Raw genomic sequence first — 21,428 nt, 5'->3', positions numbered from 1 at the left:
TCTTTCAAAAAAGAATTGATGTTTTTTTTGTTTTGTTTTGTTTTTTGTTACTTTTTTTATTATGATCTCTGAAAGTAAAGAACTGTATTCTTTTAGATATATGCATTCAAGGTAAATTAACAAAATTAACCAGATCAATTAAGAAAAATTAACGTCGATCGTCATCGTTTCATTTATGCCTCTTTTTTCCTTTCCAATTCTTCTTTTTAGGCAACTCAATTAGCTCATTTTTACTAATTTACAGATTCTCAAGTGAAAATTTTTTATCTAATATTTTTATTGTATTGCAGCTCATGAATGTGATTTGTTTACAATAGAATAATGTAAAAAAATGCTACAATTTATAATATTTAAAGTAAGGTAAATTAACTCTCTAAGGTAAACTAACAATATTAACCAGATTAAAAGGTAAATTTACTTTCTTATAAACATTAACAATACTTGGTTAAAAAAAAGGATACATCCTGCAAGAATGGTGTTTCACTAAGTATTGATGCTGATCATTTTCTGGGTTTATGATCATAATGGATCCATTTTTCATCTCCATAAACATTCTGCCCATAAATTGTTGCAATATATTTTTACGAAAAAACAAAATTTTAATCTATATGATTACATTTATGAAACGAAAAACAAAAAATGTTGAGCTATTGCTGCAGCCACACAAACATGCACATGGTTGTGACAGTAAGTGCAGCCACATGAGCAAGCACATGCTCCTGAAAGTAAGGATTGAATCATCGAGAAAACTGAGGATCATCTACTTTATAACAGCTTTTTTTTAAAAAAGTTTTATGTATAATTACTGCTTTAACACAACTATAACATCAGTGATTCTCTAATTGGATGTAAACTGTCAATTTACAACGATTTGTTGTTGGCTTTACACCAAAGATGACATTAATAAAAAATGAATTGTAGCGGTGATTCACAGCTATTGGATTGGAAAGAAATTTTTTTCACACTTGCTTCATTAAGAATGAATTACATCAAAACATGGGAAGTTCTATGATTTTAATGCATCAAAGGTGCACTATTTTCCAGAAAATCTCTTGTAACTATGTAAACATACAGGTGATTCACTTGAAAAGGATGTAAGATCAGAAATCCCATATTTTTCGATTTCCAGCTCGGCCATTCCGTCGGAGAGGCCAAACATAACATATGCCAAACCCAAGGCTAAGGCAAATTTGGTCTCAGCCTTTTTATTAGGAAAGGTTCTTAAGTTGGGAACTTGGTTTTCCCACAGCCTGACAGCATAACTATGACATGTGCTTAGTGATCTGCACATTCTTGCACTCCAAAAAGCAGCGCTTTGACTGGTTTTTTCACATAATCACTTGCGATGAGAAGTGGATACTATATGTAAACCACATACGAAGCGTCAGTAGGTTGACGCTGAAAAGTAAGAACCACAACCCAAATTAGATCCTTATCAAAAGAAGATCATTTTGTCAGTATGGTGGAATGTATATGGCATTGAACATTTCGAGCTTCTTCCTCCCAACTGGAATGATTCAGGCAGAAAGGCCACAGCATGAAAATATTCATTTTCTGCACGACTTTGTGCGGCACACGGCAAAAATCAACATGTTTTAAGTTTATAGAGATGGGAGATCTTGCCCCACCCACCATATTCTCCAGACATCGCTCCAATCACCTTTTTCGTACCCTGCAATTTCACACGCCAGAGAAGAGCTTCGATTATGTTTGCAACTCCAACGCGACATTCGTAAACTCTACGAGGCGCAGCCTGGCAGCTTCTCAAGGATGGAATTCATTTCTTGCCTAATAAATGGAGAGTTGTTGTTGATAATAATGGCGATTTTACTGTCAATTGATTGTGTTTATTCAGAGGTTTGTAGTACAATGTCATGAAAGTGTAGAAGATATTATTTCCAACCTAATAGTTGCATCCGCACATCTTGCTTTTTTAAAAATGAGACAATTTTTTTTACTCCATATGGAAGAATTTAAATAAACGCCATAATAAACTTAAATTCATATAAATTTTTATGGTTTTTATTGCAAAGTTTTTAACTATTCTAATTTCGAAATGTTGGATTTTGACTTTGGTGCAGTAAACTGACTAGTCTCGTGTATCCTAGGATACATGTGAATATTTTAATAATGGAGCCATTATTAAAAGATCACCTCTACAACTTAGCGTGATGAGTGTTTCACAAAAGAATATAATTCAGCTACGCATGCCTTAAAAGTTAATGAAAAAAATTCAAATAAAAGAATGGAGAGTATTAAAAATCCACAGATAGTTACCCATGTTAGCAAGTCTTTAAACTACACTATATTTGATGCTAAATTTGTCCCAAAAAGTGCTCGATTTGTTTGTCTTGGTTCCAATGCCAAAGGATCTGGGGTGATGCAAATCTACGAAATTACCCATAGTGATCTAAAAGGTGATGCGAATCTTCTCTCAGATGTAAGTCTATTTTTGGTTGTTTTTTTTTTTTTTTTTTTTTTTTTTTATCTAATTAAAGGTATAATAGCCAGCAATCAAACTTGCTATTTTATCTAGCATCTATGTTTTTCCCCCCTATTAAGTGATTTCTGAATCAATGATTTAAAAATAACTTTAACTTTAAAATAAATCTTGTTCATATTTTTCTAGAAATCAAAACAAAGGTAATATTTATATAAATATTATGTATAATTGTATACATTTATATTATATATTACTGTTAAAGTAAGGGCCTTGAAGTAAATCACATGGATTTATATTGTAAATAATTGATTTATAAGAATCAATGATAATAAAGGTCACTTGTTGATTTTAAACTAAAATTAACAATGATATTTTTGCGTGCTAAATATGCCAAAATTCCCTTTGTTAAACAGTGCCAGACTTCTATTTCACAATTCTACAATATGCAATTTACTTTTCATCAAAAATATTTTAATATCTAGTATTAACTAACCAATGGCCAAAAAATCTTGATCCTTAACAAAAAATTTCAATTGGAAAATATAAGCTTGTGTTTATATCATATGATTCAACTCATCAAAACCCATGTGATTTGAACAATTCATCATTTAATGCCACATGATCCAATTTATTATTTAAACCCATATGAACCAAAATTCTTATGTAGGAGCTCATATCTAATTCTTTATTATCAAATTAATGTTATTTTAATTACTATTCTGAGCAATTTTTCTTTTTAACAGATAGAAAAAAGCTCATCATTTAAATGTGGTACCTTTGGAGCAGCTGATCTGCAATCTCGTTGCTTAGCAACTGGTGACTTTATTGGACAATTAGGAATTTGGTATTCAGATTATTTGACATTAGTGTTTATAAATTTAGATTTTTTTCTATAAAGTTTGCTTGTAAAGTTAACTATTTTTAGTACAATAAATGCTGAGCTTTGAATATTTTTAACTTAATGGCTTGTCCTTAGTCATTTTTAAAACTCCTGAAAGACAATTTGTTTCAGTGTTTTAGTTAAGAAGATTTGTTTTATTTTTACCTGTTTGTTACAGGCAGTAGTTTAGGAACTTACCCCCAATCCTACAGTTGTAGGGCGCTCAGACATTCAAGTGATCTAATAAAAAAAAAAGGAAAGTTTTGTTTACAGGATTTTAAAATAATATGAAAGAATACTTGGAGCACAGTGTTTTATGTTTCACTGCAAGTTTCTTATGTATAAAAGAATAATTAGCACTTCTAATGCCATTATGGAAACTTGGTATTTGAAGAATGTGTTTTTTTGTATTTTATGTTCAAAAACCTCATCTTGCAACATTCAAATAAATTTTAGTGATTAAGGATTTTAATTGCAATTATGTGAGTAAAAATAAGTGTTTTTGAATTAATTTTCTTGTAAATAAAAATTATATATGTAAATGTTTTTCTGTGTGCATGGGAGTGTTTATGTTTTAAACATTTACTTTTAAAAATGTATCAGGCAACTAAAAAAATTTGTGCCATTTTGCAGATCCATAAAAAAATAAACATAAAAACAGTTTATTCTGAAAAATAGTCTCCTTCAGCAAGAATAACTTTCTCCCATCGTGAAACAAGCTGGTATATTCCATTTTTATAAAAGCCTTGAGTTTGGTAGCTAAAAAATTGAATTAACTCATTTTCGAGATCTTATCTATTTCAAAACTGTCGATTCCTCATATGATTATCCAGGGCCAAAAACAGGTGATAGTCGCTTGGCGCAAGATCTGGTGAATACGTAGGGTGAGGTAGAATCTCCCGTTGTAAATGTGCTAGAGTTTCCTGTCTGATTTTTGCGGTGTGCAGTCTGGCATTGTCCTGGTGGAATACAACACCTTTTCTGTTTGCCAAAGCTGCTTGTTTTTGGTGAAGAGCAACGGAAACTCTGTCCAATTAGGCTGAGTATATTTCAGCAGTAATGGTTTGTCCACTTGGTAGCAACTCATAGTGAACAATACCTGCTGCAGTCCACCATACACACAGTAAAACCTTTTGTTGGTTAATGCTTGGTTTAGGAGTCATTGGTACTGGATCGTTACTGGCTAGCCAATGATATGTTTGTTTTTTGTTGCAGTACATAATCCATTTTTCGTCGCACGCCATTACCCGGTCAAAAAACGGCACTAAATTGTGGCAGAATAGCAATGAAGAACAAATGGTTAAGCGCTGTAGCTTGTTTGTTTCACTCAACTCATAAGGTACCCATTTGCTCAACTTCCAACGTTTTCTAAGTTGGTGCAAATGTAAACAAATAGTTTATCACTCACATTAAATCTTAAGGCAAGGTCCTGACATGTATGACTGGAGTCCTGCTCAATTGCCAGCTTGATATCCTCGTTGTTTACGATTGATGGTCTTCCAGATCTTATCGATGATCTTGGTTCATCTTCAAGGTTTTTATTTCCAGAAGAAAATTTTTTAAACCACTTTTGACCCGTCCGTTCTGCTATGGTATCTTCCCCAAAAGCAGCGCATATCTTACGACAAGCTTCTGCAGCTTTGTAAATGTATTAAGAAAACTGGTTGTGGTGGGGGGATGATTTTGCATATAAATTAAAGCTTGTTTTAAGGAGAATCAATCAGTGTGTTTCATAAGTTTTATTAGTGCGTTTTAAATTTAAGTGGAGTGTGGCTGTGTCAGATGCGATAATTTGTGCCTGTTTACTTTATGAGTCCAAACTTGGACTCATAAAGTAAACAGGCACAACCAGTTTTCTTAATACATTTCTTAGAAATAGGCAATTAGGATAAACCACACGAACTTTTTTGGTTGCCTGATATAAACATTGGTTAATACTCGATAATTACATTGTATTGTCCTAACTCTATCAACTCTGATATATAGAGCCTCTTACCACTTTGTCCTGTGTGTCTGCATATTAAAAGTTGTACCCTTTATTCCAGTAGTGTTAGTTCTTGTGTTGAGCAAACACAGTTTTTATTTGATTTTGATATTTTTTATTTGTTTTAAGAGTAAGCACTTTGGCTTTTTGAAGAATTTTGTTGTCATTAAAAAGGTGTTAGTAATTTTTCTAACAACTTGAAACTTATTTACACTAACTACACTCTTCTTATTAGTTATGATAAGGTCAGTTTATATTTGGAAATTGTCCTAACTTGTAGAAAAAGCCATTTTTTATTTGATTTTGTTTTGTAAGAAATTTTTTTTTTTTAAGGGATCTAGAATCACCTGCAGTACCTGTTTATTCAGTCCAAGCACATAACGAAATAATAAACTCAATAGATGGCATAGGAGGTCTTGGTATTGGTGAGGGTGCTCCAGAGATTGTTACTGGCAGTAGAGATGGTATATAGCATAGAGGTTTTTTGCATTATGCTAACTGGCAAATTACTGATTTATTTGAAAATTCAATTTATGGTTAAATTTGTGTAATTTTTTTTTTCTTTTTACTTCTTGCTCAACATTTTACTGATCATTTTAAACTCGATCAATTTGTTTACAATATTGTTTATTTAACAACCTCCATCAAGTGTGCTTATAAGTTGCCTCCAGTTTATTTAAAACTTGCTGCATTCTATTTTAATAGATTTTGATTACACACACTGAAGTGTGTTATAAATTTTATGAAAGTTGTATTACTTAAAATGCTATGAAATAAAAGTTCAATTACCAATGAGTAAAGTATACTTTCAACCAATTGAAAACATATGTTCCTAAAGTTTTTATCTTTTTTTAACTTAATGAATATTTAATGGTATTTATAATAATATGTTTAATAATTAAAGTAATTGTTAATTTATGTCATAAATTTAAAAAGTGTTTTCTGTCTTAAAACTGAGTTTTATTTATTGAAAGCATTAGAACTTATATATGAAACCACAATTTGTGATTTGGCTCACAATTTTCAGAAAAAAGTGTAACAATAAAATTTAATATATTTTTTCTTTCAGAAATGGAACTTATTTACTAATTTTCAGACGATTTAAAATAACTCTTATTTAAAAGGTTAGAAGATGTTTGTTTACCATTTTTACGCATGTTTCTGTTTCTAATTGAGTTATTATTCAGTTCAATTATTGGATTTTAACTTGTGGGTAACCACATGGTTTGTTAAATTGTATTACAGGACTTGTTTGATCAAACTTAGTCAATGTGTTTGGTTCAAAATTTTATTCGTGTTGCAACAGAAACAATGAAACCTTTTATTTCACAAAAACAAAATTAACAAAAGCTTTAATGAAAAAGAAAGACAAATAGTCATCCAATCTATTTTAACTGTGGAAAAAAGTTGACAGCAATTAAATATTTCCACTTTGTCAAGCTCAGTTTTAAATACTATGAGGTTTGATGTAGGACTTGATTACTTAAGAGGTAAACAAAAGTTCACCATTATAATATCTAGAATTATTCTGCAAAAGTTTACGAGCTTACTAATGTTATTTCTAATATTCAAAAAATAATTCAAAGATGGTTTTAAATGAACTGAAGAAAGATAATTTGGATAATCTTCAAAATATAGCAAATGTGTTAAAGGAAGAATTACAAAAACTTTTTCTTTTAACATAGGATCTGTTAAAGTTTGGGACCCTCGTCAAAAAGATGTTCCTGTTGCAAATATGGAACCTTCCCCTGGTGAAGCGAAGAGAGACTGTTGGTGTGTTGCTTTCGGTAAATACAATTCATATTAAAAATACAATATTATAATGGCCATCTCCAAAGCTTAAAGCTTAATAATAAATCATAGTGAACAGTTTACAAAGAAAGCTATTTCAATTTACCACAAATAGTAGGCTTTAAACTTTTAGTTTAATTTCCTCTTGTACTTTTCAAGATCTTTTCTTTTGATGTTTACTACACAAAATGATTATAGATTAATATTTTAAGTTGTCTCTGCTGTAAATGTGATTACTTTAAATTTTTTAGAAATCTTTGTTAAACTTTTTTGCTTTAAATTAAAATATTTTTGTTTAGATAAATGATTTATCTAAGTATGTCACCTCAATAAATATCTTCTTCCTCAACCTGTTCTCTATTTGTATCCCACTGCCCTTAGCCATATAAATGCAATTATTGAAATCTCTAAATGTTGACAAATCAAATATGATATGCTCTCTTTTGATAAGAAAATTGATTACTTTTATAGGTCACTCCTATAACCAGAGTGAAAGAATGGTTGCAGCTGGCTATGATAATGGTGATGTTAAGTTATTTGATCTTCGAACTATGTCATTGAAATGGGAGACAAACCTAAAGAATGGGGTAACTTGCATTTTATCATAATTACTTCATACCACAAGACAACAACAGTGGCACCTTGTTTTTTTAACTTATACTGCAAGTTTCGAATTAAAGTTGGTGTTAGAAAAAGTTGTAAAAAAATGTTTTTTAATTATAGTTGATGTTAGAAAGTTGTCTTTGTTGTCATCGTTGTTGTTTTTGTTGTTGTTGTTGTTGTTGTTGTTGTTGCTGTTGTTGTTGTTGTTGTATAGAAGCATTCTTCTTCTCCGTTATTTATTTTTGACTTAATTCTCTTGTGCTTTTGAGTTGTTTGTTTGACAAATTATTATTTTCTTTTAATTTATTTTTATCAGGTGTGTGGTTTGGAGTTTGATAGGAGAGACATAGTAATGAACAAGCTGGTTGCAACAACTTTAGAGTCAAAGTTTCATGTATTCGACCTTCGGACATATCATCCAACTAAGGGATACGCGTCCATGTGCCAAACGGTAAATTCATGCTACTTCTCTGAAATAGTTTTTTAACGCCACAGTTGCGTTTTCATTCTTATTTGATTTCATACTAGGCTCATAACTCAACTATTTGGTCTGTGAAACACCTTCCTCAAAATCGCGACATCTTTATGACAACTGGAGGAACTGGTTCACTAAATCTCTGGAAGTAGTGAGTTGTAAATCTTACTTTAAAAGTTGTTAAACGAGTTCAATGCACTTTATAACAATTTCCGGTTTTTTCTCTTTTCTTTTTTAGTTCTTATCCGTCATCTCGAACGACTGAAGACTCTGACGGAATGTTGGTTGGTGTAATGGGCACTCTTTCTAAATTACAAAATGTAACTTTATCAACGCAACCTATAGCATCATTTGACTGGTGCCCTGAAAAGGTATAAACATGTTGATTTTTTTATTATTAGCTTATAGTATGATGCATTTTTATTTAGATATTAAAATTTATTCCAGGCTGGACTAGCTGTTTGCACGTCTTTCGACCAAGCGCTTCGTGTTCTGATTGTCACAAAGTTGAATACGTTATAATATATCAATTCGAAATAATGAACTTAAATAACTTGGAAAAGTTGAAATTTAGTATAATATTTCACGTGAAATACTACCAGTTTCTACTAATGTAATTTTACGAGAAAATACATTAGACAACTAGTATAGTATTTTGGTGACTTTTTCAGCTCAATGTTTCATAAAATATATAGTTGTGCTTATAGTATCTGTTTGCTATATTTCAACTTTGTTCCATCTTTATTTTTTAAACATATGTTTAGTAACCTAATAGATTATTATCAGATGAGAACTTTGTAAGCATACGAAACTTCTTACTCCGGTTGAGGTTCTGTTAAATAATCTGGTTCAGATTGCGTCGTGATTAATATTTCTAAAACACCGTGCTTTTTCGGTATTTTAGAAATATTAAATTTAATTTCGGTGTTTTAGAAATATTGATTTTTTACGTGCGGAGGAGAAAATATCCCCTTATTTTCTCCTTCGCACGTAAAAAATCAATTTATAGTCCTCCTCCTTCCCATCCACCTTATGTATGTTAAAAGAGATCGTTGCGCGTGAAGAAACTTGCGTCGAAGCAGAGACTTACTTTATAATTCAAGTCTTTGTATCCAAACAGAAAACGTTTGTTTAGCTTTACAACAATAAATGTTATCATTTTTAAAATTAATGAAGGTGTTGCCAGAGCGAGACTTTGATACCCTGAAGATGATGAGTAAATAGATTTTTTTGTTTTTGTCGTTAAAAGAAAAAAAGTTTTTTGAATGAGATCGGTTTTCCTAAGGAATAAAAACTTTAATCGCCACACTTGCGCGCTTATTTCTCAGTGATAAAGCTAGCTGTATTTAAGAAGTTGATTACGAACTTTTAAAAAGAAATTTTACCGGCTAACAAGTGAATATTTTTTGAATAAATTTTTTGAACACATGGTTATAAATTTAAGTGTCATAAATATAAGATTATTTAAATCAGTATTGTGCAACTTCTCATACGGTTTTTATATCAAGCTAAATCCTATAAAATATAGCTTAATAAACTAAATAACTCGATTTTAAAGAGCAAGCTCGGCAAGGGGGAATGCACCATAAATAGGAATATAAAGAAGAAATATAAAGAAAAATATTCTTTATCGAGAAGTATGAAACGCCTAATTATTAAAATTTAACGCACAATAATAAAAAATAATTTGGACAATAATTACTCGATAATTAATAACAATAATTAATGATAATAACAGCTAAAATATTTTTTTTCCATTTTTGTGTTTTGTTTTTTTTTATGTTTGTCTAGTAACTTGGTTGCTGTTGACATAATGGTGATTTTCATTTCTGTTGACTATGGATAATGAACACACAGCATTTTTTCAGCATTTTGATTGTTCAGCCAAAACACTTCCATTATTCCTGAAGTCCATAAGTTCCCTGAGTTTTCCAGGTTTTTGGAATTGATGTCGCACCGACAGCAAGGATGAGTACTTAAATGAACCTGTAGTCCACAAACAATATTTTAGCCGTTTTTAGGACACAGAAAACATAACACTTTACAGCATGAGTAACCAATTTTGTTGTACATTAGAATTCAAATCAGGAATATCTTTAGAAATAGCCACTATCAGTTGTCGTTTAACACTTTTATTTAGCAATTCTCTGTGTCAAAAACCTTCCTGGACCTTTGAATAGTGACTTCTCAACAACACCAAAACAAACCTTTAAAAAGCCGAGCAGAAACAGCTCTGTTAAAGTCTGGGAAGCTCAAGCAGTGGACAACAATATAATCTGTTGACAAATTACCCTTCGAAGTAAATGCTTTGAACTGTGTCAGTGAAGAAGTCACTGAGTTGCTGACCAGCAACTTTAAAGTTCAAAAGCAAATTGGGCTCGACCAGCTTTGTATCTCCTGTTTCTTTAACAGCTTTACCCAATTTCTTCATTCCTATATTCGAAAGAACTATGTTGAACTGAATATTTACCAGGACATCTATTGACTAAGGAGGAATTAATTTTTTGATTTAGTGCCACTGGGGCCTGTAAAAATGCCCTAAAAAGAAACATATTTACTTTCATTTAAAAATGATCTTATCTTAGAAAATAACAACATCTATCATAAATGTTGAATTGGAGAAAAAACTTTCACTGTGAATAAAATAATTTTAATTCATTTTTTAAAAAGGTGATATCTAAAGAATGAGCATCTTTTGTTGTATTTTCCGCTTTAGTTTTTTATGTGAGATTCTTAATTTAAATGATTTTATACTTTACTTGGAGCTATGGGGAAAGCCAGCCCTCCATAACATTTTTGCAAGATGCACTGTTTCTTGTAGCAAAGGCTGCTTTGTAGTAATTTGTAGCAATTCTTTCAGCAGCCTTTTAATTCAGGTGTTCACGGAGTGTGGATTTGTTGAGATTGTGGGCGCTTCTCATTTAACTTTTATCAACCAATCTGGCAAATCAGACAGCCACAGTCATTACCCCGGGTTTCAACTATGATCCAGACCGACATGAGGTCATTTAATTAGGGACATCATTGCTTTCATAGATGCCTTGAGACAAACCATGCAAAACACTTTTTTTGTTTTGCTCATGATTTCTGGCAACATGTGACATTTTGATGGTTTGATCTAAAAAAAAGTAAAAGCTTAGCAAAAAAACATCGCCTCGAAAAACAGTCAAAAAAATGGCTAAAAAGTGAAAAAAAGATGCGATATGTTCTTTATGGATTTTCTTGTTTTTCTCTTGTAAAATGAAATATTAAATGGATTTAAACAAAACAAATATGCCGTACGGATTCTTTTTTTTTTTTTTTTTGGTTTTTCTTTACTTATGGTCATTTTTCTACCTGAGATCACCTCACTGGTACAAACTTTAAATATAAACTTACCCATTTTAATCAAAAGCTGCATTAAACTTACTTTGAGCATTTTTAGTATTTTTAAATAGTTTTATCACCGTAGATTTTCTGTAACTTATGTATTTGAAAAACAGCATTAGTAAAAGTTGCTGCCCAGTCCTCAAACGAGCTTATATGTAACAATGCTGGTCAACAGACTCATAATAATTCTGTTGCAGAAAGCAATTTGAAGCAAAAGTGTCGAGATTTAACTTTTTTGAACACTTAAGCAGCAGCAAAAAATTTTTATTTGAAATTTTTTATACATAGAGGCACACTTACGGGTTACAATCCTAACACTTTTCATTGAAATGCTAATTATTTCAGGAATTTCACGGAAATTTTTCTCTTTTACATGAACAGACCTAAAAATCTCTGAACCAAAACTACAAAGCCAATTTATTTCCGATGCGGCTATAGAATATGATCGCAGTAATAAACTGCGATCATATTCTATAGCCGCATCTCAATTTTGCATACTTTGCGACGTTCAAACCGCAAACGATGTATGGAATAATGGTCGTTTGTTTGAATTGGTTGAGTGTGTACTATTTTTTTTATGTTGTGTGTTTGTTACACATGTGAAGTAAGGAATTACTTAAAAGATCAAAAAAAATCAAAGCTTACAGTGAAATATTGTAAAACTAGCTTCAAATTCCACCATACCACTGTCGAAGATCAAGTCTACACTGAACTTACCAGTTTGTAACGAAACAGTTCGTAAGACTTTCTCCACTAATCCCAAATCATTCAATTAAAAATAGCTAAGGCTCCAAATCTAACTCCTACGCACAAAGAGAGACGTTTTTTGGTATTCACAACATGTAAGATGAGCTCTTCAAATTATATCGAGGTTCTGAACAACTGTTTGGTTCCATTCAAAGCGAAATATCGTCGCAAAAAGTTCGTGTCCCAGCAAGATAATGCTAGTATTTTCACTAGTTTGACTATAAAATCTTAGTTTAACAGTCGGAAAATTCAACTTGTTGTGGTTGCCCGAATCTAAATCCCGTAGAAAATATCTAGGGAATCATCGTACGACACATTTAAGCTGACAAAAAGCAATCCAATAGCATCGGTGAACTAAAACTCACAATTTAAGATGCTTGGAAGAATTTTGAAATGGGCATTCGAAAAAAAACCTGGTTGAAAAGATGCTCTTAGGTGAGCTACTTAGGCCCTATTCCCAAAAGTATAACAAAAAAAAAAAAAAAAAAAAAAAATTTACGAAACCTCGCAATCCTGCTGCTATTTTGTTTCAACCCTTCGAAATATTACGCAGTATTGCTTCTCGATTAAAACCGTTCAACTTATTTTTTAACGAAGCTTTAAATAAGAAATTTTTGTTTGAGAATGAACTTGTCATAACGAAGATTTTGTTTTTTAAAATGCATAAAGAGTTCTATTTTAAAAAATTTTAGAAAGCTCGATTCATCTTAAAAAACTGATATAGAGGTTGGTTATTATTCGCTAAAAATCGAAAAACTAAACACCGATGCTTATAAATACTTTTTACTTTTAATTGGAGTGTGGTTTTATAGGAAGCTGACTTGGATTTTTTATGTCATTATGCTTACTTCGCATTGTTGTTTTTGCAATAAGAAGTTTTTTCTAATGTTCTAACTGTTGCTATGCAACTTTATTTTTCTCTGTAGAAATTTGTAAATTTTCCTCCAAATTCTTTTTGTTGTGGACAAACGTTTTAAACTTTAGAGATGAAGTTACTAAGTCGACTCAACATTTTACTATGCTTTATTGTTATCGTATTCTGGTACTCAACATCTGGAACGAATTTCGATTTACTTTCTAAATATTTTAGTATCAATCAACTGAAGAGTTGGGAAGATATATTTCCGTCTTTGAATTCGCGAAGAAAAAACTGGGATAAAACATGCGGAGTCGACACGAAAGCGCATCGTTCGATTATCTACGTTAAAGTACAAAAAACAGGATCGACTACTCTTCGAAGCACGTTGCTTGTTTACGGCAGGCATTACGACTTAAATATTTGTTTTGACTCTACAAACCTTTGGGGTTTGAATTGGCCTTACACTGTAGATGAGCTGAAATTGACAAAGCTATACGAGGAGAAGTGCGAGTTGATTGCTGAGGAGTTTGTTTTTGATCCTCTTTTAGGTAGGCCGTTTTGGATTTTTTTTAAGTTACGATGCGCTTAGCAGATTGAAAAAAGACGCCTAATAACGTCTAAATGTATTGTAACTTTTTCTCAAGTAATCGAGTTAAAAAAATCGAGCTTATTTTCTAGTTAGCAGACTTATGAACGAAGACGCTTTCATTATGGCATCTGTGCGGCATCCGGTAGAACATTTTCTTTCCCTTTACAAGTACTCTAAAATACACGCAGCTGTAGAGCGATTAACTAACAAGTCCCTCGACCAATGGGAAAGCATGAGAGTATTTTTAAAAAACCCACAACTTGTTCGAAATATTTACGCAACGTATAATGAGAACGAAGTGAGAGACAGATATCAAGTTAATCTCATTCAACCCAACTTACAGTTACACAGTTTAGGATTTATCAATGGCACTAAAGCACAAATCATCGAACGCCTTGACGATTTGCACTTTGTCGTAGTAGCAGATAAATATGACGAATCCATGGTTATACTGCGAGAAAAGCTTTGTTGTACAATACAGGACGTAGTTTATCGCAAACAAAACGTGAGAAGAAGCAACGAAGAAATAAAATTAGAAGTTCCCCCAGATATTGAAAATGCAATTTTAGAATTTAATTCCGCTGATCTCATTTTTTACACTGTTGCAAAAGAAAGATTATTTGAAGAGGTAAAAAAACACAGTTATTTTGAACAAGCATTAGGAATTTTTAGACACGAACTAGAATTATACGAATCTAAATGCACCAACGAAGACGTACCTCAATCTGTTAAAGATAGTATTTGCCCACCCAAAGAGGCTGCACAAACAGGTGTCTTCGTAGAAAGCATAAGGAAACAACAACAACAAAAATTGCTAAACAAGTTAACAGAGAAGTACCAAGCAGCAACTTCATCATCAGAACACAGTTGAATGCAAAAAACTAACACAGTGAACAAAACAAACAAACGCTAAAAACACTTAAAAAGATATTTAACTTTATTTGAGAATGATCTAAAAGTTATAACTTAGTCAAAACAGGTTAAACTCGTCGGCATCATATGAAAAGACAGTCAAATGCCTCTTGTAAAGCTCGCCTGCAAGCGATAGATTCCGTATAACCACCAGCTCTCTCTGCAGATTGCGCGGAACGAATGTGTTTCAAATAGCTAAAACAAAAATCAGATGCTCTTTATGTGATCCGTAACTTTAGACGTTTTTGCTTTGAGATGTTTTAAAAAAAACTTTTCGGAAAAATTCTTACCCGTTTTTAATAATATCGTTTTCACTAGGGGGGGTAGGACCGAACCACTCAATAACAGGTGACTTGTATTCAAAGAGTGGAGCTTCTACTATAGGCTGACTCAAAATGTTCAAATTTTTCTAAAATAGATTTTTATAGCAGTGAGATTTAAGAAACGTTTTATCGTTAAATTCATTTATGTAAAACGAAAACAAAACATGTTACCTTTTTTTCAGAGAAAAAAATTGATTTTTTGGTTTCTTCCTCCTCTTTTCTTCGTTTGACGTTTACATGTCGAGCAATTACTTCTTCAGCAGGTGCATTAGCATATATCTGGAAAAGAGAGTATTTATTGACCTTTACATATAATCATAAAAAAACTCTAACGACCATTGGGCAACACCTAGCCTTAGAAACTATTATGCTTTAAAAAATGGCCCAGGGAACTACCCTCTGCATAGCAAAAAGAGAAACTTCTGATTTTCACGTGACACCTTGAAATTTAGGCGTTTCGAATTATTTTCTTACCATACAGAAAAAAGCATACAAAACAATCATTGGAAAATCCTAAATAAGATGACACATTTCACAATCGTTTTATCATTAGACAGAATTAGGAGCCCTTTACTACAACGTTACCAAAATAACTATACAATATGAGACAAAAGTGTCATGCAAAACATTAATTACATTAACACCAAAGAATGAGATGCTATAGTTATATAATGAAATAGTATAGTTAATACAAAACATATTTTTGAATATTAATGCGTGAAATAGTTTCTAACATAAGGAAATTACTTACCAAATCGTTAATTAGATTTTCTTTTTCTTTGGACTTTCTCTTCTCTGAGTCGAATTCCTCTTGTATAAGTTTTTTCCTCTTATTTTCATAATCTTGTTTCTCAGACTGAACATAGGCCAAATACATTGCTTCTTCCTGGTTCTATGAAAATTAATGCCAATAATTACATAAAAATTGCTCAATAAACCATTTAGAAACAACTATATCTAAAAACTATCAAATAAAAATACAGTAATTATTCTAATAAAACAAAAGTGCCTCTAACAAAACATCACCAAAAAATATTATATACAATCTTTCTTATTTTGAAAGAAAAAGGGAAGTGGAGCGATGATAAGACATTTACATTTACATAGAAAAAGAAGTTATTTTATGAATTTGGTAACTTTCAGAAAACAAAGTTCTCAACTTATCAAAGGACATTTAAAAATAAAATTAATAAGCACCTTCCATCTTTCAAAAACATGGTTGCTTTTAAAAGATGGCAGTTCTTTTATCACAGCCATTACTTAAAGTGTTCTCAATTCAAATCAATGTTAAAACACTTTGAAACACACCTTTTAAAAGCAAACAACTTACAAGTTTGGTTTGGTTTTTCTTTATAAGTTTTTCATTTTCTTTTTTATACAATTCAATTTTCTTCTTTGTTTCTTCCACATTTACTTTGTTAACAATGTTAAAGACTAAGAAAAATATAAGAGTAAAAATTTTTTGTCCATTCGAAATAAAACATAAGTCAAGATGAACTTGTAAAAAAAAATTAATCCAATATTACAGTATTTTTTTTTTTTTTAACTTGATAGAAAGAATAATCTTTTCCAGCAACATTCTTTTCAAACCTTTTCTCCTAAAGAAACTTGAACAATATGAAAGTTAATCAGTCAGTTATAAAACATAATCCAGGATCATTGTGTTTTTCATTAGTCTTTAACAATAATCCAGAATAATTATAATAATAATTGTGTTTTTCAATTGTCTTTAATAATAACATTTTCAAAAATTGGTCAACTTTAAAACAAGTGATAAAGATGGCTCCAAACTTGTAACTGTATTTCATTTGAAACCAAATGTAGGATCTGTTAACTACTGTTCAAATGTGATTTAAAGATAAAATTTAAAAAAATTAGAATTAATTATATAATAATTATAAAAGGATATAACATTTTCAAGCTTACACTTTTTTGGTAAATAATATTACTTAAATATTATAAATATATTTTAAATTATGTTAAATAGTGCTAAATGCATATTGTAGGTATTGTAATTTTTATTATAACAAAAAAAAAATCTCAGATAAACAGCTGAATTAAGCTGAACTTTTTTAGAGTGATTCAAATATCTTTCCTTCTTTTTATCAGAATTACAAACTTGCTGATCTTCCTCTACAAATAACAGCTTCCTTAATTTTAGGATATATTACATTATATTTAGCACAAGACGCAAAAAAGTTACAGCTCCATTTTTTATTTGTATTTGAAATATCAAATATTATTACAAACTATTACAATATCACAAATGAAATGTCTTTATCTTTTTTAGCATGTCAATTTTATGAGAAAAACAATAAGCTTAATTTTTATAATTATTTAAATCATTTGATAAACAGTTAAAGATACAATAAACGGGGAAAAAAAAAATCAATTTAAATAAAATTTATGTTTAAAACATTGGTCAAGTTGTTTATTGAAAATTGTTAATAAATATCCTAGAATTAAATTTTATCTTTAACTTACACACATCATTAATATTTCCTGTAATGCTTGCTGTTGCATTAAAGAATAACTGAAAACATCTATTACACCCCTGTCAAATACACAATAGCATGCTTCACAATAACATGCTTCTCAGATAGAAGCTAACTTAATTCAACCCCCCCCCCCCCCTTAAGAAACAAGAACAGGAAGACAATCTACATAATCTTTACTTTTAAACACCTTTATCCAAATATTTTAAATACAAACTAACACAAATCAAAAAGTCAAAAAAGACAAAACAAGATGATATATGAGACAATTTATTTAAGATGATGTATGAGACAATTTATTTTTAACTTAAAATGCTCAGAGATAAATCTTAGTAGATATACTAAAAAGCTTAAAACAACTTTTCAAGGTAGAAATCATGAAACAACCAAAGCAATTAAAACAAATTTATCCAAAACTTTTTTATCAAAATGAGACGGGACGATCAAAACGAGATGGGACAATCAAAACAAGACGAGACAATCAAAACTAGAAGAGGCAAGATACTGCAACTTACAAATATTGTAATGAGATGAAAAACTATATTTAATTATTCATAGAAATTTATATGAACTGAAATAAGATTTTGTTTTGACTTGTCTCAATATATACTGAGATACTGAGACAAGACACAGATGCTTACTTTCCTTTTCACTATAGGTCTTGAAGGAAAATATTTGAACAATAGATGTTGGTTTATCTCTTTCTTATTTGCCTTTTTTTAAAATTTGTTCAATGCAAATTTCCATTGCTCATTAACTACGGGAACATTTTTTCAATGTTCTTCTCTCTATCATGTGATGATTGAAAAACACTGTGTTTCTGAAAATGTTGGAAAATTTCTCCTTTAAAAAATTGTGCCATTAACATACCTAACCAGCCCAAAATGATTGTCATCCCACTGTTATTGAATTGAAAGAAATGGTTTACTAATAATTTATTAGCCACTATGACTGTAATACAAAAATACAGTGAAAAGATTATTAGTTGTGTTAAACATTAACTTGAACATTACATGACCAGATTCTAAATTTTCATTCCTTTAGCTGATTTTTAGATAATGTAAAGTAAGTAATTAAAAGCAACATAACTTGTGCAACCTCTAAAATTAACTCAAAATAAAATCATTTTTTGTTTAAGAGATTTCATGTACTTTATATTCGCTCCTCTTGTTTAAAATCAATGAGTTTTGATTGTAAATAAGAAACAATAATACATAGAAACAAAAGTAAATAAATAGATAGACAGATAGATTGATAGATAGATAGATAGATAGATAGATAGATACATACATACATACATACATACATACATACATACATACATACATACATACATACATACATACATACATTCATTACACCCTAGTATCAGAAAGTTTGAGGCAGAGTAGTCAAATTATAGAAACAAATTAGTAGCAATAATATTATTAGTTAATACTTATTCAAAATATATATTTTTCCATAATATAGATATCATTTTTCACAATATAATTAAAAAATCAACAAAATCAATATTGTTCAAATCTTTGTCTTATCAAAATATCCACCTCAATTTTTTATTAAAACTGTTTTCCTGTAAAAGTAAGTTTCCACTCATACGTTTTAGCTATGGGAAAGGGAAAGGGATGGGAAAATTAATCACGTGAGCATGTGCAATTTGTAATTTAATATTGAAAATTAATCACTGCGCATACTCACGTTCCGTAAATATTTCCCCTTTCCCTTTCCTGTACATGAAATGGATGAGTGGAAACTCACCTTAAGACTCTTTGCAGCATTTTTTTTTGAATTGTCAATTTAAAATTTATACATAGAATCATAAGTATAGAAATGACAAACTCACCTATTTATGTTTATTAAAAACTAAAGTTTACAAGACAATACTTGATTTCAGATTATAAATAAACAAGACAATCAGTAGTTTAAAAATAATAAACTAATGCTATATAAAATCGAGCTGTATTGACAGTGTTGTTTATCCAATAAAATATTTTTTATATAGATGTAGATATTTTATCTAAGCAATTGTTTATACATAATTATATTCTTATTTTATGTAAAAATTTACAACCTGCCTTAAAGTTTCCATTAGTAGTGTATATTTATAGAACAAACTTGTATTTAAAAAAACAATTATAATCATAAATATATACTTGTTATTTCAACATCTTCAAGATAATCATTAAATTCTTGCAGAGAACAGAAATCTTCTTCTCGCTTGTTGTAGCTGAAAAAGGACTTTCAAAAATACTTAAAAGGAAAAGATTTTGGAGAGGAAAGATTAAAAATAATCTTTCCTCACCAAAAGCTTTGCTGTTTAAAACATATAAAGTTATCTATTACAATAATTATCAGAAGGTATTTATCTTAAAAAAAAAAAAGACACGGAAGTTGGTTGGAAAAACCAAATGCCAAAAAAAAATAAAACGTCTGCAATTTTTATAAAAACTAGGTACTTGACATACATTTTCAAAATCTTTTTCCTGACATCTACTTCTTTTTCAACAACATCATCTTCAAACTGTTGATTTCGAAAGTCACTTCTTCTTAATGCAGTATTGCATTGAGGGCAAGCTGCTGAGGGCCTTGTAAATAAAACATCCACACAGGTTTGACATCTAAAAATTGTTTTAATATATTCGTATTGTTTCTGTAAACAGTAATTTAAGTTAAAATTAATATTAAGACAATGTTCACATTACAATTTTTGTTTGTAATAAATGTTTTCCAAACTTCCTTTCCACTATTATTTTTAAAATACTATTATCTAAAAAAAAGCGTCCTAAAACGTTTTTAACTTACAACTTATGCCCACATACATTTACTAGCAGCTTCAATGATTTGTTCCTATAACTAGTTGTTTTGCATCTTGGACAAGTTTGCTCATCCATCACAAACACCAAACATTTTGCATACTTTATTCTAGAAACAAGAAGCCATGGTTCATGACAAATCAATATTCTTTGATTGGTCAATGGTTTGTTTTTTTGTTTTTGTCAAATTTTTAGTTAAAACATATTTTATGAGTAATAAGTATTAGGTCATATTGTCACAATGTTTCAAACTTTTCTATTAAAAAATTGAACTAAAAAGTTCTTAGATTTAAATCAAACTTTGTAACAAAATGTAGATACACTGTAAGTCTAATATACAAAAAGACAATTTTCCCTAATAAATGTGTAGAGCCTTAAAATGTCTTTTTCTTTTTTTTTTTCAAAAAAAGGTTTTTTTATATTTCTTTTAGGAAAAATTGTCTTTTTGTATATTAGACTTACAGTGTACCTAGATTTTATTACAAAGTTTGATTTAAATCTAAGGACTTTTTATTTCATTTTTTTAAAGAAAATTTGAAACATTGTGACAATATGACCTAATACATACATACATACATACATACATACATACATACATACATACATACATACATACATACATACATACATACATACATACATACATACATAAATACATACATACATACATACATACATACATACATACATACATACATACATACATACATACATACATACATACATACATACATACATACATACATACATACATACATACATACATACATACATACATACATTACATACAATAGTAATTATACTTTAAAGGGGTAATTTTGCATTTGTGAATGAAATCTAAGATATTTTACATTTCAAATGTTATGAATTTAAATGTGACGAATGTTACGAATTTAAATGTGAGTTTAAAAAAATGCAGATACGAAATTTTTAAATAAAAAAAGAGACTTCAATTTGAAGCTGCTTGATTCAATGCATGCTTGCCAAAGAGCAATCTTCGTTTGTTTATATCTCGTGTTCCATTGTAATTTTCCTAGTAAGTTTAATGCTGAATGCTTTGATGTACTGACATTAGGGGGTATTTACTATAAAAAAATTTTGGTTATAAAATAAGCTATTGTTTGAGCTATAAATTTATTAACTTA

General features: G+C 30.1%; 3 protein-coding genes across 5 annotated transcripts; 2 read left to right on the top strand and 1 right to left on the bottom strand.

Annotated features, from left to right (window-relative positions):
- The first annotated feature begins 2,082 nt into the window (after positions 1-2,082).
- LOC145183347 (dynein axonemal assembly factor 10-like) lies at positions 2,083-8,980 on the top strand. 2 transcript variants are annotated; one of them, XM_080058679.2, is made up of 9 exons: positions 2,083-2,440; positions 3,187-3,287; positions 5,641-5,771; positions 6,993-7,094; positions 7,570-7,685; positions 8,018-8,152; positions 8,230-8,327; positions 8,415-8,547; positions 8,624-8,980. In XM_080058679.2, the coding sequence occupies exons 1-9, from the start codon at positions 2,246-2,248 to the stop codon at positions 8,696-8,698; spliced, it is 1,086 nt and encodes a 361-aa protein (XP_079914805.2). In that variant the 5' UTR covers positions 2,083-2,245; the 3' UTR covers positions 8,699-8,980. The 2 variants fall into 2 exon arrangements, with proteins under 2 accessions (XP_079914805.2, XP_089930888.1); XM_090074762.1 differs by lacking the exons at positions 2,083-2,440; positions 3,187-3,287 and adding an exon at positions 6,377-6,431 and having other exon boundaries at positions 5,678-5,771.
- A 4,033-nt stretch (positions 8,981-13,013) lies between these two features.
- LOC145183095 (CDK-activating kinase assembly factor MAT1-like) lies at positions 13,014-21,358 on the bottom strand. Of its 2 annotated transcripts, XM_090074673.1 has the most exons (10): positions 21,232-21,358; positions 20,273-20,392; positions 19,936-20,088; positions 19,624-19,697; positions 16,306-16,409; positions 15,727-15,867; positions 15,147-15,254; positions 14,943-15,061; positions 14,460-14,847; positions 13,014-14,339 (listed from the first exon to the last, which is right to left on the bottom strand). In XM_090074673.1, exons 2-9 carry the CDS (start codon positions 20,359-20,361, stop codon positions 14,736-14,738), a joined length of 900 nt encoding a protein of 299 aa, XP_089930799.1. In that variant the 5' UTR covers positions 20,362-20,392; positions 21,232-21,358; the 3' UTR covers positions 13,014-14,339; positions 14,460-14,735. The 2 variants fall into 2 exon arrangements, with proteins under 2 accessions (XP_089930799.1, XP_089930798.1); XM_090074672.1 differs by lacking the exons at positions 13,014-14,339; positions 21,232-21,358 and having other exon boundaries at positions 14,660-14,847; positions 14,943-15,063; positions 15,148-15,254; positions 20,273-20,433.
- On the top strand, positions 13,265-14,611 carry LOC145183094 (galactose-3-O-sulfotransferase 2-like). Its single transcript, XM_080058426.2, has 2 exons — positions 13,265-13,699; positions 13,830-14,611. Exons 1-2 carry the CDS (start codon positions 13,279-13,281, stop codon positions 14,609-14,611), a joined length of 1,203 nt encoding a protein of 400 aa, XP_079914552.2. The 5' UTR covers positions 13,265-13,278.
- Positions 21,359-21,428: the final 70 nt, after the last annotated feature.

This window comes from Hydra viridissima, unplaced genomic scaffold, assembly GCF_058129835.1.
Source record: "Hydra viridissima isolate aposymbiotic clone 2 unplaced genomic scaffold, HvirCarnegie_v1 scaffold_17, whole genome shotgun sequence".
Classification (NCBI taxonomy): Eukaryota; Metazoa; Cnidaria; class Hydrozoa; order Anthoathecata; family Hydridae; genus Hydra; species Hydra viridissima.
Note: the sequence above shows the minus strand (reverse complement) of the source record. Positions and strands in the feature narration are given on the sequence as shown.

Coding starts and splice junctions, on each gene's coding strand:
- LOC145183347 (XM_080058679.2), top strand. CDS start 2,246: ATGGAGAGTATTAAAAATCCACAGATAGTTACCCATGTTAGCAAGTCT. Junction 7,686..8,017: donor AGACAAACCTAAAGAATGGG/GTAACTTGCATT, acceptor TATTTTTATCAG/GTGTGTGGTTTGGAGTTTGA. Junction 8,548..8,623: donor TTGACTGGTGCCCTGAAAAG/GTATAAACATGT, acceptor AATTTATTCCAG/GCTGGACTAGCTGTTTGCAC.
- LOC145183094 (XM_080058426.2), top strand. CDS start 13,279: ATGAAGTTACTAAGTCGACTCAACATTTTACTATGCTTTATTGTTATC. Junction 13,700..13,829: donor TGTTTTTGATCCTCTTTTAG/GTAGGCCGTTTT, acceptor CTTATTTTCTAG/TTAGCAGACTTATGAACGAA.
- LOC145183095 (XM_090074673.1), bottom strand. CDS start 20,361: ATGGATGAGCAAACTTGTCCAAGATGCAAAACAACTAGTTATAGGAAC. Junction 19,698..19,935: donor AGGAAAAAGATTTTGAAAAT/GTATGTCAAGTA, acceptor GTCCTTTTTCAG/CTACAACAAGCGAGAAGAAG. Junction 15,868..16,305: donor AGAAAAACCAAACCAAACTT/GTAAGTTGTTTG, acceptor TAATTTTCATAG/AACCAGGAAGAAGCAATGTA.